The sequence below is a fragment of the Gallus gallus genome, chromosome 4 (assembly GCF_016699485.2).
Source record: "Gallus gallus isolate bGalGal1 chromosome 4, bGalGal1.mat.broiler.GRCg7b, whole genome shotgun sequence".
Classification (NCBI taxonomy): Eukaryota; Metazoa; Chordata; class Aves; order Galliformes; family Phasianidae; genus Gallus; species Gallus gallus.
In genome coordinates, this window is record NC_052535.1 from 68330424 (window position 1) to 68344944 (window position 14521).

The 14521-nt window shown below is 39.2% G+C and overlaps 1 protein-coding gene across 5 annotated transcripts; it reads right to left on the bottom strand.

Moving 5' to 3' along the window:
• Window positions 1-101: 101 nt before the first annotated feature.
• NSUN7 (NOP2/Sun RNA methyltransferase family member 7) lies at window positions 102-14479 on the bottom strand. Of its 5 annotated transcripts, none has more exons than XM_040699807.2 (15): window positions 14170-14479; window positions 13642-13734; window positions 12394-12473; window positions 11832-12182; window positions 11378-11436; window positions 9557-9687; window positions 8163-8315; window positions 7035-7218; window positions 6035-6245; window positions 5258-5401; window positions 4449-4550; window positions 3776-3890; window positions 2757-2874; window positions 1163-1812; window positions 102-346 (listed from the first exon to the last, which is right to left on the bottom strand). In XM_040699807.2, the coding sequence occupies exons 4-14, from the start codon at window positions 12070-12072 to the stop codon at window positions 1198-1200; spliced, it is 2073 nt and encodes a 690-aa protein (XP_040555741.1). In that variant the 5' UTR covers window positions 12073-12182; window positions 12394-12473; window positions 13642-13734; window positions 14170-14479; the 3' UTR covers window positions 102-346; window positions 1163-1197. The 5 variants fall into 5 exon arrangements, with proteins under 5 accessions (XP_040555741.1, XP_015140946.2, XP_015140947.2 ...); XM_015285460.4 differs by having other exon boundaries at window positions 13642-13836; XM_015285461.4 differs by having other exon boundaries at window positions 9557-9736; window positions 13642-13836.
• Window positions 14480-14521: the final 42 nt, after the last annotated feature.

Below are 14521 nucleotides of genomic sequence, written 5' to 3' on the forward strand. Positions count from 1 at the left end.
GTCTATTATGTAGAATCCCCCTTGAAGGTGGTTTGAAATAACATGGGATTTTTAGTTTTTGTTCCAGTTCTATGCGTTGCAAGCAAGCAGGTCTAGGTAAGTTTGTTCAGAAACAACAACAAAGTTTTTCCTTTTATTGGACCAGGTAAGGAGCGTAGGTTACTCACGGAGGTGTACTGCAGGTGAGTGATACCTTTGAGTACAACAGGCAACTCTGGTTAAAAACATGAACAGAAGTTTTCACTGATTCAGTGAAGTCGTAATAGATATCTGACGAAGAACATGCAGTTCTCTATGCCAATGGTGTAATACATCCCTTCTTCTAAAGCTCATCTATCGATGTTGGCTGGTGTGGACAGGAAGAAAACAAAAGATGTTAAAACATTTTCTCTGCGTGGGTCTAAATCCTTGAGATTCCATATCACATTGCTGACACTAAGCATGTTTACACTGAATAAACTCTTACCAACTGTCATAAATGGTTGCTAACAATTCCTAAATTACTTTTTCTATTTATACTGCCCATATTTAATACTAAGTCACTGATTGCATTGTGTTCAGATTAGAAGATGAATGTAGATATCTACCATTTATTCTGCGTTTGTTAGCAACAGGGAACAGGTTAGGTTCCCACAGCTGATTTCTAAACAGTGGCAAACTCCTTGTGTTCATCCATTATTCCGACAAATAGTTACACTATTTATCAAAATAACTTACTTGGGCAATAGCAGCTTATCTGAGGTGAAAAGAGCTATGATACAGACTGATGTTACTAAAAATACTGAATTGACATGATAATGCATCATAATATTTACGTAGTTTCCCCTTATAATGTTTTTAAGCACCAAAAGGAATTAATACTGGAAAGCCTATGGGTGGTTCAGATGTACTTGGCCAGCTGTCTGTAGAAAAATTCACATCCAGCTTGAGAGAGAAAACTGAACTAACTTGCAGTATTTTTGACCTTACTCCTTACTCCCCCAGTGGTCTGTCAGCCTTATGCAGCTGAGCTGCATTTACTGTAAAATGTAATTTTTGGTTTTAAATGGCTACCGTAGCTATTTCCGTGCAAATATCTGAGAATTAGTCTCCTAGTAAGATTATAACGAATAAAGGTATATTGCAATCTACACGCATGAACAAATGCATACAGGAATCTTACCTTTTCTAAAAAGCTGGGGGAAAGTTTGAAGATTCTTACAGCCCTGGTTGAGAATCTCTAAGCACAGATGGTTTGACAACTTTAGTCACAGGTGGAGGAGGTTCTCTATCCCTCAAACTTCTATTCCTCTGTCTGGACTGAAGCAAAGAGATATGAGCTGGCATCCTGGGTTGGTTTCCTTGGGGATGTACGTACGGTGATATCACTGGAGGAAAAACAATTTCCACTAGCTTCACTGCGACCAATTTTTTACGTTCTGCACGTGGTTTTCTAACTTGTGTCTGCTTTCCTTGCACCTTGACAACAGATGTGTGCTTCGGCACTTTAGAAACACCTGTGTCTGAAACTGGGTTGATGGTAGGTTTCTTCAGCTGAATGTGACCGGTTGGTTGGTTGGCATTCTTCTTTTTTATTTTGCTTACAGCTTTGGATACTACAACTGCAGCTTTCCTGTTAGATACAGCTTCAGGGTGAGGGACCTCAGCAGTTTTTGGCTCTATGCGAGTATGAGCAGTATCACTTCCACGTTGTGTTACTTTCTCTTGCTTCTCTTCTTCCTTTGCTTTACCTGGAATGCTGTCTAATAGTAGTCCTTTTGCTGCAGCCCGAGACAAAATATCTTTAGCAGACACATTTTCAGAAGAATCTGTCTGAAAATTTCACAGGAAACAAAAATAAATCTAAGAAACAGCTGTGAAGTCAATTCCTTAAGCCCAGATTCCTCAAAATCGACTCCACAAGAAAGGTGTGGCAGAATCACTGTTTGCTCAATAAATAAAGGACCTGGCTGTTGTGTGAAGTGGTGTCTGAACACTTGCTCTTCCACAGACTTTGCCCTCTATGGGCCAGAAGAGGGAAAACAAGTTCTGGACTTAGGTAGACAAATGTCTGCACAGCATGATGATTTAAACCTTATGGGATTGGAAAGGTTCTCCCCGCCTTTTGGTGAAAAGGTTCTACTTTTCTCAGCCACAAGATGAAAAGCCCAACGCTCAGAAGTGCAAATCATCCTTCTAAGGCCTTTCCTCAGGAAATCATGCTGAGGCTTTTCTGTTTACTCAGCAAAATTTCCCTGCCTTTCAGCCCAGATTTGCATACAACTTAGTTTTGAAAGGAAACATTCATATCCGTTTAATACAAGTTGTAATGAAGTCTTAATCCATACTGGTGACACTGCCTGCTTGCATACTGGCACATCCTGGTGATATATACAGACCTAACCAAAAACTTCCCTAGACACCGCTTAGAACAAGTCTAATCCCAAGCTGCGTAGCTCATTCCAAAGTTTGACACCAACATTTCCTCAAAGATGTTCCTGGCACAGACCTAGATGAAGAGATTGCTCTGACCACAACTGCTCCAAAATGAAAGTGCGTGTTGAAAAGCTGTGCTCAACTTAAAACACTGTGCACATTTCAAGTTACTTCTAGAAAAGCTGCAGCTTTGCTCACCAATTCTTTGGTCTTTTCAAGAAATCTTAAAAAATCAAACCAGTTGATTTAATTATTTTCACATGTTCCATTTATGTATTCTTTTTGTGAAAAATGGCAATGGTTCTCTTCTGTGAAGTGCTTTTAAAGTTTAGTTTTCTTACCTCTCTTGCTATAACAGCCAGAAAACAGCCGCTGGAAATTTCTGATGGTTCTATTTTGAAAAAAGCATCAGTGCAGGACTCTGGATTGGGGCATGCCGCAAAGACAGGAGGAATCGGTCTGCCAAAAAGAAGGAAGTGACCAAGAAATAAGAACATACAAGGAAAAAAAAAATCACGGATATATTAAAAGTGATTTGTAAAGTGTATCTTACAAAGGAGTGTTTCGTAAAGCCTATCTTCATGCTTCTTTTAAAAAAGCAAATCAAGACAAGAGAATTAATCTTTTTAGAGTTATTTTCAATATTAAATTACATTAACCACCAGAAAATAAATGTACATCAACATAATTAAGAACTACATTCTTTCTTGAGTCCACTGTCCAGCCATAGCTGAATAATCGAGGTGTCCAGGAACTTGGGAAATGCTTTTGAAGACACTCAGCAGTACACAGAAATTATAAAGAGGTTGGCTTTGAGTCAGTAAGTGTGTGCTCTTGATAAATAATTTCTGTAAGCTAAATATCCTATTTGCAATACCCAACAACCAGGGCTCCAGTTTGTTTTTTTGTTTGTTTGTTTGTTTGTTTGTTTTACTATTTTGTGATTTATCAACAAGGAAGGAAGGAAGTCCCCTCTTCCTACATTCCCCCTACACTCCAGTGATTCCCAGCTGTTACAAACAGGCCACAGTGATTTGGTTCATAAGGCCAAGAAGAAGTCTGTTGCAGGACAGAAGAATATCTGTGATGATCCCCAAGGACATCTTATTAGCATGACTTGTTTCTCTCACAGCTGCTATACTCTGAGCACAGGTGCTCAGAATTTTTCACTACTTGTGGTGGAAAACAATAGATGAAAACATTAACAGTACTACTTAGTACTCTCTTAACATCAAAAAGAATGGAATCAGAGACAGCTGAAGATGATATTAAGCGTTCATCTAATACAAGGCACAGATTGTACTAGCATAAGAGTTATGCTTGTTCAAGTTTTCCATAGACAAAACCAGTCATACCATACCTGAATGGTTTCAGTTTTTTTCCTTTCACACCACATTCCAGTGCTTTTTGCACTACTTCTTCATTCTCTTCTGGGTAAACTGAAGAAGTGCAGTAAACAATAGATTGTACCTGAACTACAAAATAAAATTGTGGAAGATTTTAATGTTAAAATCCTTGATACACAGCGGTTTAGTGAGGACTAAAACCAGTATGAAAATTATGCTTGGGAAACTCAGCAGCTCAACACTAAGGCAAGCCTGCCCAATTTTAAAGCATATTTTTACCAACAAAGTATGCTCTCCTGCACACGTGTTTTTTTTTATAGTCAAAGTCTTTTCAAATATTGGTAGATTTCAGCACAAATTCAGGGCTGTCTTTTCACACATCTGCTAAAGGAAGGGCAGAAGAAAGCAGTTTAAAGATGGACTACATTTACAACTGAGCCAAAACTGAACCTGACTCAGGCAGTTGTTTATGCAAACCCAAGGGCTGTTGTATTAATGGCTGGTAAATATCACAACACAAAAACCCTTAAGCTTGAGGAGATCATTATTTGGAGATTTTGGTTAAACATTTACTGTTAACTCATAGACTAATTGGTGTATTTTAACACTGTAAATCTGGTTGTAGTACAATCAAATTGACAGTATAAAAAAAAATCTTTTCAGGAAACTGACTGCCAGCACACTTACATTTCATTGCATGCATCAACTCATTCAGCTGCCTCTCAGCAAGAATACAGAGTTTATCCTTAGACACAGATCCTTGGTAAAGGTCTTTCAGCAATCCAGCATCTAAATGCAAAGATTTGCCATTTATTAACATGGCTGCTGTTGGTGTCTTAACATTCAGTTTGCAGAAAAAGCATTGGTAACAGACCTGATGGTCACTGCTACAGTGAGAAGGCAGGCCTTACGGATTACAACACCACGAGTGCCTAAGCAATTCTTTCCTTGTCAAGTTTACTTCTAATTACTACTGCCTCTTCTTTGTTTCTGCTTAATGAAAGTTGAACAATGAGTAGGCTATTACAAACAGTCATTAAAGGAGCATGATTAATAGAAAATTATATACTCGTATATTAACACAAATTTGCTTTTTCTTGAAAAGAAGGGCAGTGTATACTCTTCTCCCCAGACCAACCCTCAAACTTCATACCATTGACTTGAAATTGCCTTTACAAAATGTTCCTAACCCTTCAGTGCCACGCAGAAAGAATTCTAAGGCAGGACAAATACATTCCTGCTCACTTTATGTGGAACAATCTGTGTAATTGATTATACATTATTCTCTTTCGTATTTCCATTCTAGTCTGCATGTATGTCACACAGAGTCACGCAAGTCATTAATATATCTTTTATAGTAGTTTAAAGGAAGTTTTGTGAGTTTTATCTTTTAAAAAAGATTACATTTTATCAGAGCATCTGTATTGTCCAGATCACAGTACCTGAAGAACTATTTCTACCAGAAAGCATGCATTAGCTATGGTATCAGAAGTTACCTCCATGTTCAGTCAAAATAAAATCTATAGGATTACTAAAACCCAGTCCAGAGCATTGTGGTACCAACAAAATAACTTTTGCATTTTGAAGTCTGGGATCTTTTGGTTCAATCTCAGTGAAGTCTTCATGTAACAACTGAATATCTGAAATAAAACAAAAAGGGGGGGGAAACTCAGCAGTTCAACACTAAGGCAAGCCTGCCCAATTTTGAAGTGATGGGATTGAAGAGACAGCAGTGTTGCACAAAATTCCACAGAGCTACAGCCTGCTGGACCAGACCCCTCAACATCCCATTGATTTCAGGCAGACTGAGGGATGAAGCCTTAGCATCTTCCACTGAACAGACTGCTAATTGGTTGCCACTCTTGTTATACAGTTTGTTCTGATCACGTCCTCTGGGTAAACTGGACAAATGTATGAATTTAAAATTAGCAATCTCAGAAACTGATAAAAATCAACCTGAAAAGTAACAGTCAAGACACCAGATACACGGGTGCCAAAGTTGCAGATCCCAGGCATTACACAGGAACTACTTTTGTGGAGAACTTGACTATAACATTTCAGGAATCTGGCTGATCTGCAACCATGTTGGGCCTGATTGTAGCTAAGGAGTTGTCAGTTCACTCTATGACAAAAATAATCTATTACTACCCTCCCAAATCCTCAAAGAAGGGGTCTCTAAATTCTGATAGATTTATGACCTATTTATAGTTACCACAAACTCTACCAAAATCTATCTTAAAAACCTTACTCATACCAACTGTGCCAGCACATACTTTTACATCCCATGTGACTGAACAAGTCTCCCAGTTCAGCTGCTTTTGCAGAAGTTTTTACACCACAAACAAAAACCGTGGACGTGCTGTCATGTCTCAGTGCCGCCATATGGGCAACGGTGAGGTGGGAACCCAGGTGAGCCAGAATAACATCATCATCCGTACTCAACAGCGCCTGTACAGAGTGTACAGCGAGGCAGCGAGACTTGTCCTACAAAACAGTGACACAAAAATGCAGTGTTACCAACTATTTGGATTTCTCTGAGCACCAACCTTCTCGTCCCAAATTAGGAAATTAATTCATTATTTTCATGATAAATAGAAAAGAGAGGAGGAGAAAGAACTAATCACATCTAGCTGCTAATATGGAATTTTTAAGACGACAAAATCAAGCATCTTAAGTCAAAATCACTAAAAGTAATTTAAATCAGAGGGCTTTGGGAAATGTGATCTGGTGGAAGGTGCCCCTGCCCATGGCAGGTTGGGTGGAACTGGATTTTTAAAGGTCCCTCCCAACTTCAACCTTTCTATGATTCCTGATATTCTATGATCCTTCCAACCTGAATTATTCTGTGCTGTTTATCATTATTCCATCAGAAATATTCATACTATTCCTCTTCAGCTACAGAACGTGAATATTTGCATACCGCCACCTCCGAAGTGGGGATAACAGACACTGAGTTATGCAGAAACTTTCCCATATTTTCATAATTGCAGCCACCTTTTCAATCACTTTTGACAGTTTTAAAATTAGTTTTACAACATTTTATTACCATGACTGTAATTACGAATCATAAGTACTAGTATTTTCATGCAAATCTGAATAAATGAGTCTGTTTCTGAACTTCTGATTTATAAACATGTTCAAAAACTTTTGAGAGTATGTTTCTGCCTGCCTGATGTAACAGGGCAGTCACACAGTACATGACCTTATTTGAATGTAAAGCGTTATTTTGCTTTGCAGATTCGTATTACTGACTCGAGGGTGGCACCAACTCACCTGCAGTAAGAGTCTGCAATCTGAAAAAAGATCTAAATTAAGCAGTTCATCTTTGAGAGAGGAAGGGAAAAGCAAGACGTTGTGGCAATGTTGGTCCAAACAGTAAGTGTAACCCTTGAAGTCTGACACAGATTCAACTTCAGTGAATCCCGTACTCTTCAAATCTCTGAAGACATCTTGAGGGCTGTTAACATACAGTTCTGACCATTAAATATACACCACCTTCATAAGCAGCATAATTCGTATTGATGTTGATCATTGCCTTTTATTTCTTTAATGTCTACATTGGTATACAAACACACCTGTGGTGTAGGGATGTCTGTGTAAAACACCTGTATAGATTATACACACACACACACACACACACACACACACAATAGTAGTACTATCTGACACAGGAGGGAAAATCACACTCTTGCAGGCTTAGAAATTCTGGTTTTGATTCTTAAGTTAGTAAGTCCGATCACACAGATGAAGAAGGAGGTGTGTGTCTCCAGAGAATGATTCAAAACACCAATATATAGATGTCCTTGAGCTCAGGAGACCCTGTAGCAAATTTACTGCCAGAATAGCTTGGTTCTTTCAATTGCTTTCAATGTATCCCAGCTCACCAATGAACCCTTGATGACACAGTGAATGATGATTAAAAGAATCATTAGTAGTTGACACTTTACATAATAAATACAGGTTTGAAATATTTTATCTGTCTTAGCACCCTTTGCCAATGTTATTGCTTATACCAATAAGCACAGAATGGCTTAGGTGGGAAAAGACCTTAAATATCACCTGCTTTTTACAAAATTTTCTCTATGTTTCATCACGGAATTTACTCACCCTCATAGGGAGATCAAGTCAGGAAAAAAACTTGGTGAATATCCACGTAAGAAATAGTCTATAACAAACTCTTTTGTATCGTCCATTTACAGTTCATGAATACAGTTACTGTAATACATAAAAACTTTAAAACAAACAAACAGCATAGGCCAACATTGTTCTACTAAGTGAGACCTTTATAAGAAACTTAAATTACCAGTAATCAACAAGCGTGGAAATTTTACAAGAGTACAGCAAGCTATCCAATAACATAAGTAAAAACTAAAATATTAAGTGACACTTTTAAGATGTTACCTGGTCTTCAATATATTTATCCAAGCACATAAAGGTAAGGCAGAAGCTCTCTGTTCATGCTTCCTTATAGTTTCTGGTAGAAAGTATTCAATTGAAAGAGCATCATATTTGATGCGACATCTTGCTAGTGCAGCTGCCAATTTGATCCTAAACCTACAAAATACAGTCATAAGCTTACTATGTTTTTTACATGTTGGCACCAACTACTCACAGGCAGCATTTCTATTAAAACAGTCTCTTGCTTCGAAACCAACAGCGAGACCTCACTTTGCAAGTTCATAGAGAAAATATATAAGTATAGATATTTTACTGTAGAGTAGCATGGCTAAGACTATTGTCTTTGAGTATACGCAGGTCTGGCATTATGGCAGACAAATACAAAACAAGTCTTCAAAAGTTGTGAAAAATAAAATATTAAAAAGTGAGGGGGGAGAGAAAATATGGATTTAGAACTGCAATCTAAGGAATATAATCACATTTTTTGCTGGACACTGAATGATAGAAATATAAGCATGTGCAGAATGACCACATAAAGGAAGCTGACTTCTGACCAGGTAGAGAAATGACAGAATTGTGATGGCAGCCAGGAGGTGGTTTTGTTATTACATGAAAATGTCAGATTAAATATTTCTGGTCTTTTCTTCCCAAAACCTTTATGCCTAATCTTGATGTGTGATACTTCAAAAGGAATACAATTCATTAGTGTTGAGGTATATCACTGTCTGCCCTCCATGAACACCTTCCACATAGAATGCTCGTGAAATTTTAGGGCTATTTCACATCCAGCAGCTATACAATTCAGTCTAAGAAATGGCAGCAGACTTAGGAAATGTATAGTTGAACACTACTTAAAATGTTTATTTTACCTAATGTCTTTCTTTCCTCTAATTACTTAACATGTATTTAACAAAGTTTCGTAATAGCAGTATTGCTAAACAAAGGAACATTATCCCATTCCATAACCCTTTGGTACTTGACTATTACATTCACATTTTTGAGTGTAACATTTACAATACACATCGATGCCTTCTGTGCAACATATTTATGAATGTTTAGCAAACGTATAGTGAACTATACAATTTACGAATGAGTGTAGACATATTTATGAATGTTTGCTAAATATTTCATTTCTTTTTTCCTAAAATTATATGAAAGCAGTTTCAAGAGCTCCAGAATAAGCTAGCTATTTCTAGTAAAATAATTTGTAATGTAGGTTGTTAGCAAGTTTTCCTTCAAATCATTTTCTTATCAAAAATTAACATGCATTTTGCAAGATTTCAAGATAAAGGTATCTGTAATATTCAAAATCAGGGGAAAAAAAAGCAGCTGCTATAAAATTTTGTATTTCTGTTAATATGCACCAACCACAACAACAAAATTCTTAGCACATGTACCTGCATAGAAAATTCTCGATTTCCCGAACTTCTGCTATAGGTTCCTCCTCATCAGATATCACTCGTGCTTCAAACTCTCTGTCTTGCAGGTCATAAAGCATCACAAGAAGCAGGCTGGTTAATTCATCTGGCTGCAACAGAAGAACAACTGAATAGAGAACACGGCACTTTGCCTTATTTCTGGAAGAAAAAAAAAAAAAAAAGGTCCACATCAAGCAGTAGCCTCCTGTGTAAGACACAGAACAACTCCAATGAAATGCTTTTTTCTATCAGTTTCTCTCATAGGATTCTTTGGAACTCATGAGCTCAAGCCATTACACTACAAGCATTCAGAACAATGGTAAAATCTCCTTCCCATGCCTAAAGGTTTAACATTAAAAGGAGGCTCAGAGGAAACCTCACTGTGCTCTACAACTTCCTGAAGGGAGGTTGTGATGAGGAGGGGTTTGGCCTCTTCTCCCAGGCAACAAATAGGACCCGAGGAAATGGCCACAAGTTATACCAGAGGAGGTTTAGGTTGGACATAAGGAAAAACTTTTTCTCTCAGAGAGTGGTCAGGCACTGGAATGGCTGCCCAGGAAGGTGGCGGAGTTGCCATCCCTGGCAGTGTTCAAGAGGTGTCTGGATGAGGAGCTACGAGGTATGGTTTAGCGGCTTGTGGTAGCAATGGTAATGGGAGGATGGCTGGACTAGATGATCTTGTAGGTCCTTTCCAACCTTGAGATTCTATGATTCTATGAACTTAGGCAGCAACTCCTTTTTAAAGACAGGAATTACTTCCAGTACTATTGGATACATCTTACCTTCTCACAAGTATGACTGATACAAGCTAGAAAACTCAAGTTACTAGAGGCACACCATCAAACACAAAATGTGATTACCTAAGTCTCATCTTCTTGCAAAAACAAGATGAAAATCAAACGTTACTGCTGGATCATTTGCCTGCTCACATCAATCTATGCAGTTAACATCAGTTCAAATTAATCTTGTAATTATCAAAAAGCATCAAAGGCACCACAGGATTGAATAGCAGATTATTCTGTCTTCTCCAGATTTTCTTTTCACAACACAGTTTGCCCAAGAAATGAAATCTGGGTTCAGTGATTTCTTTTGTCTGATATGGTTCACTCTACGCTTTCCACTCACAAGGAGACTCAAGTGGGCTGGAAAGCACTGAGTGCTGTTCTTGATTTTATCCAAAGCACCATTCAGTGTAAAAACAAGGGGAACCAAGATAGAATCCAAAAGCTTCTCTTTGCTTCTTCAAAAGCCCCAGTCTCTGTACTTGGGCAATCCTTGCTCTTTGTACTCACTAAAACTGGACAAGCCATATACCGCATTCAACAGAGAGCTTCACACAAAAGAGAAGAGGACAAAAAGATCTTTGCCTGCAGGATTGGTTAGGATGCTCCTGGGAGCTTGCAAACAAGAGTTTGAACTACCTTGTCTTGTTCAAGAAGTAGGCAGAACCCAGGAGTCAAACTCCCTGGACAAATGCCATAATCACTGGTATCCTATTATGTGACTTTTCCTGGCTCATGGACAACAACACATCGCTAGTAATACAGTGCAGTAAGCATTATGGTTCACTCTCCTAGTTTCTTTCTCTGAAGCTAATTCCCAGCACTGGGATGCGACATCAAAGAATCTCACTAACAGCTCATCTAGAAGACTGGAGATTCATGGTTTGGACAACTAATGAAAAAGAATAGAAATATTTTGATCTCAGGTTACCAGATGGAACGAACCATCTGAAAAGATTCCAACTACAACAACTCAGAAAATACAAAAAAGTATTTTCTTAATAAAATGTTCACTTACTATTGAATGACTTGGGTAAACATGACTGTCTAGCAGCATTTCTTCAAGGAGATCTTGATCTGCAAAAAAAAAAAAAAGAAAACATTGACAAGTTATACTATGAAATACTAAATTATATGCAAGAACAGCAAATATTTACAGAATACTAGAGAAAAATCTGAAAGTTTGAACATCATAAAAATTAAGTGAAAGTTTACTCATGTACAGTAACAACTCTCATTACCTTACAAGAAAAAGTACAGATTTTAAATGTTTGATTCTATAAAACATAACCAACACTTAGATATATTTAAATATTGGAAGGACACTACTGGTCTAGTAGTAAATTACTACTTAATTCACAAAAGACCACCCAAATCTCTGTCATCAGGCAGAAACCAAGTAGTTTTTATGTATATACTTCTCTCTGCTACATCATTTCTACTGACAATTCTTGGAAAAGTTTTGTACTTACATTTCAGAGCACTGAAAGCTAGTTCGTAAGATAAACGCTGGGAATACTCATCTTTAAGAGTCAGCATGGGAGATACTGACTCATCACCATACCGCACTAACATTCTATCCTTTGGCTTTTTATTACAAATGCCTTGAAAAATCTTAGCTGCGTTTATGTATACAGAGTCATGACAGACGTTCTTCTTAATCAGAGTCATTGTTCTTTTCTCAGCAGCTCCTTTTTCATCTGAAAGTTTCATTTCACTCAAGTCTGAAGTATAATTTCTAACATCTTCGTGAAAAGACACCAAGTTACTTTTAGAACCTGGCACTTCTACAGTTCTTGATCATGCAAGTGCAAGTCACGATCCTGCAAAAAAAAGAAAAAAAAAAAAAAAGGAAACCCCAAAGTTTGCATTGAATTGGGAAATTTTCTTTCACTAGAATACACTTTTCCCTTCATTTTCAGGTTTTCAATAGAATTTACTTGTTTTTAGGTACTAACCCTGCAAATACGTATATACTTGTGTAAGCCTGTCAACTTGCATACTGTAGTGAAGCATTTATAGTAGTTTACTTACCTTATTTATTTTCACTACTGCAGATACAAAGAAGACTGGTTACTCGTTTCCAAGAATCCAGTGCTTTATAATAAATAACCCTAAAGAGATTATAGAGATCCGATTTACCCTACAGGCTTTGGTTGTTGTCAACGTGCATTTATGCCAATGTTTAGAAGTCAGGTTAAATGTTCAGAACAAGGCTAACTATGCCAAGTCAAATCTAGTGACAGAGCAAAGATATATATACATTAGCTTTCCAGTCTAGGGAAGAATGCACGAGAACTGGAACACACGAGAACCATGTTGAATTCAGCCACTCTAACACAGAAAAACAGCTGTGTGTATTTTAGTTCCTCTAACATTTGAGACAAATTACATGCCTCTTCTCCTGTGATAATACTTGCTTAGCACCCAGTTTTCCTTCACCTTTTACTCTTCCCATTCACACAAAATGCAGCAGAGAATGAGGACAGTAGCACACTGCCTGGGGAGTAGAAAGGTGGAACATAAACTAGCAAATAAACATAGCAGGCAGCCATGAAATACCCCTGGCTAAGCCAGCAGTTCCAAGCTCAAGCTCTTTTCCCAGCATGGGTGATGCTCAGGCCATCTCTCCCTAACTTCTCCAAGTCTGGCACAAGTCAGCATCTGTCCAGGACAGCCCATAATTCCCTGGCAAATGACTTAACAATTTACATTTTGGTAGCTCATCTAGAGGAGGACACTTCTCATTCTGCTTTCCCAGGGTATATTATTTGTACCCCAAAACTGAGAGTTGCTAACCCTGCAGAGGTCCTACGCCTCAGACCAACAGGTTCCGCTGAGAGTCCAGCACCACCAGGCCCAGCGTGAGGTGCAGCACGAGGGACCCATGGAGCAAATGTAAATGTATTCCATGAAGTCATACTGAAACAGAACAAGTAGTGCTATTGGAAGGCTTTAAAGGCTTGCAGAGTTCCTGGTAAATTCTTTGATTAGACAGTCTTTGCTGAGGCTGCTATCAGAATGATTTGACGTATACGCTTTCCCCAAAGACAAATGCCATTTTAATAAAAATAACAGCACTCTGCACCATACAGACACACCTCATAGTTGTGGTGCTGTTAGACACAGCTCGTGTGCCAGAGAACACCAAGCAAGATTACTCTGAAGTACAGCTGGGAATAAGCAGAGGAGGGAGAAAAGACCCGTTCCATTTGCCTGTGGAAAGAATGAGCTGAACCTCAGGCAGATTACTCAGTCAAGAAAGGAAAAATAAAGACAAACCTCAGGTTCCCAAAGGTGCAGCTCAGGACAACGTTGGTTGTGAAAAAGGACAGGAAAGTGTCTCCTCACCTTCTGCTTCCAAGGCATAACCCACTGACCCGGTTACAACAGTAAGGAAATTCTGTTAGCATAGCAGTTCCACGAGTATTACCAGCAGCATCACAAAGCAAAAGGGACGTTGGTTGTGGCTGTTATCTATGCAAAGGGATGTGAAAACATCTTCTGAAATTGTTGGTATGACAGAAACAGGCAGCCTCCCTGCCAGCAGTTACCATTACCCAAGGACAAACTGCAGCAGGAAGGTAGGAAGGCTGCAGGCTTCCAGCAGCAGAGAAGGAAGGCAGCAAGCACAGAGCTGTATGTAAGGCACATAGGAAGGAGTGATCCACTGAACACCAGCCCGCTGCCCCCACGGGACACCCACCCTGTACAACTGCCTCAAGACCAGCAAGTTCAGACCTTTAAAGTTTCTTCAACCATCACTTCCCAGTATGAGAGTCACACTGCCCTGTCAGCCAGTACACTTACCAATGGAGAAAAATGGACGCAGGCTCCTCCAGCAGCCATGGGAGCGAGTGCCCGGCTGGGCCTGCTGGGTCCCAACAGCCCGCGCCTACAGGTGCCCAGCCACCCTCATGCTGCCAGGCCAGGACTGCACCACTCTCCAGGGCAGGGTGGGGAGGGCAGAGCTGGGCTTTCTCCTGGCAGCTTCTGCCTCCCCAGTTGCTGCTGGAGGTGTGCCGTGGCAGGGATGAGGCCGTGATGTGAGGGGCTGCAGAGGCCGGGCTGAGCTTGTGCTGGGGCTCTCCGTGGCTCACATGAGGCACCAAAAAGCCACAAAGCAGTGCCAAGAACCACCCTGGCAACGGCGTGTGCGTGT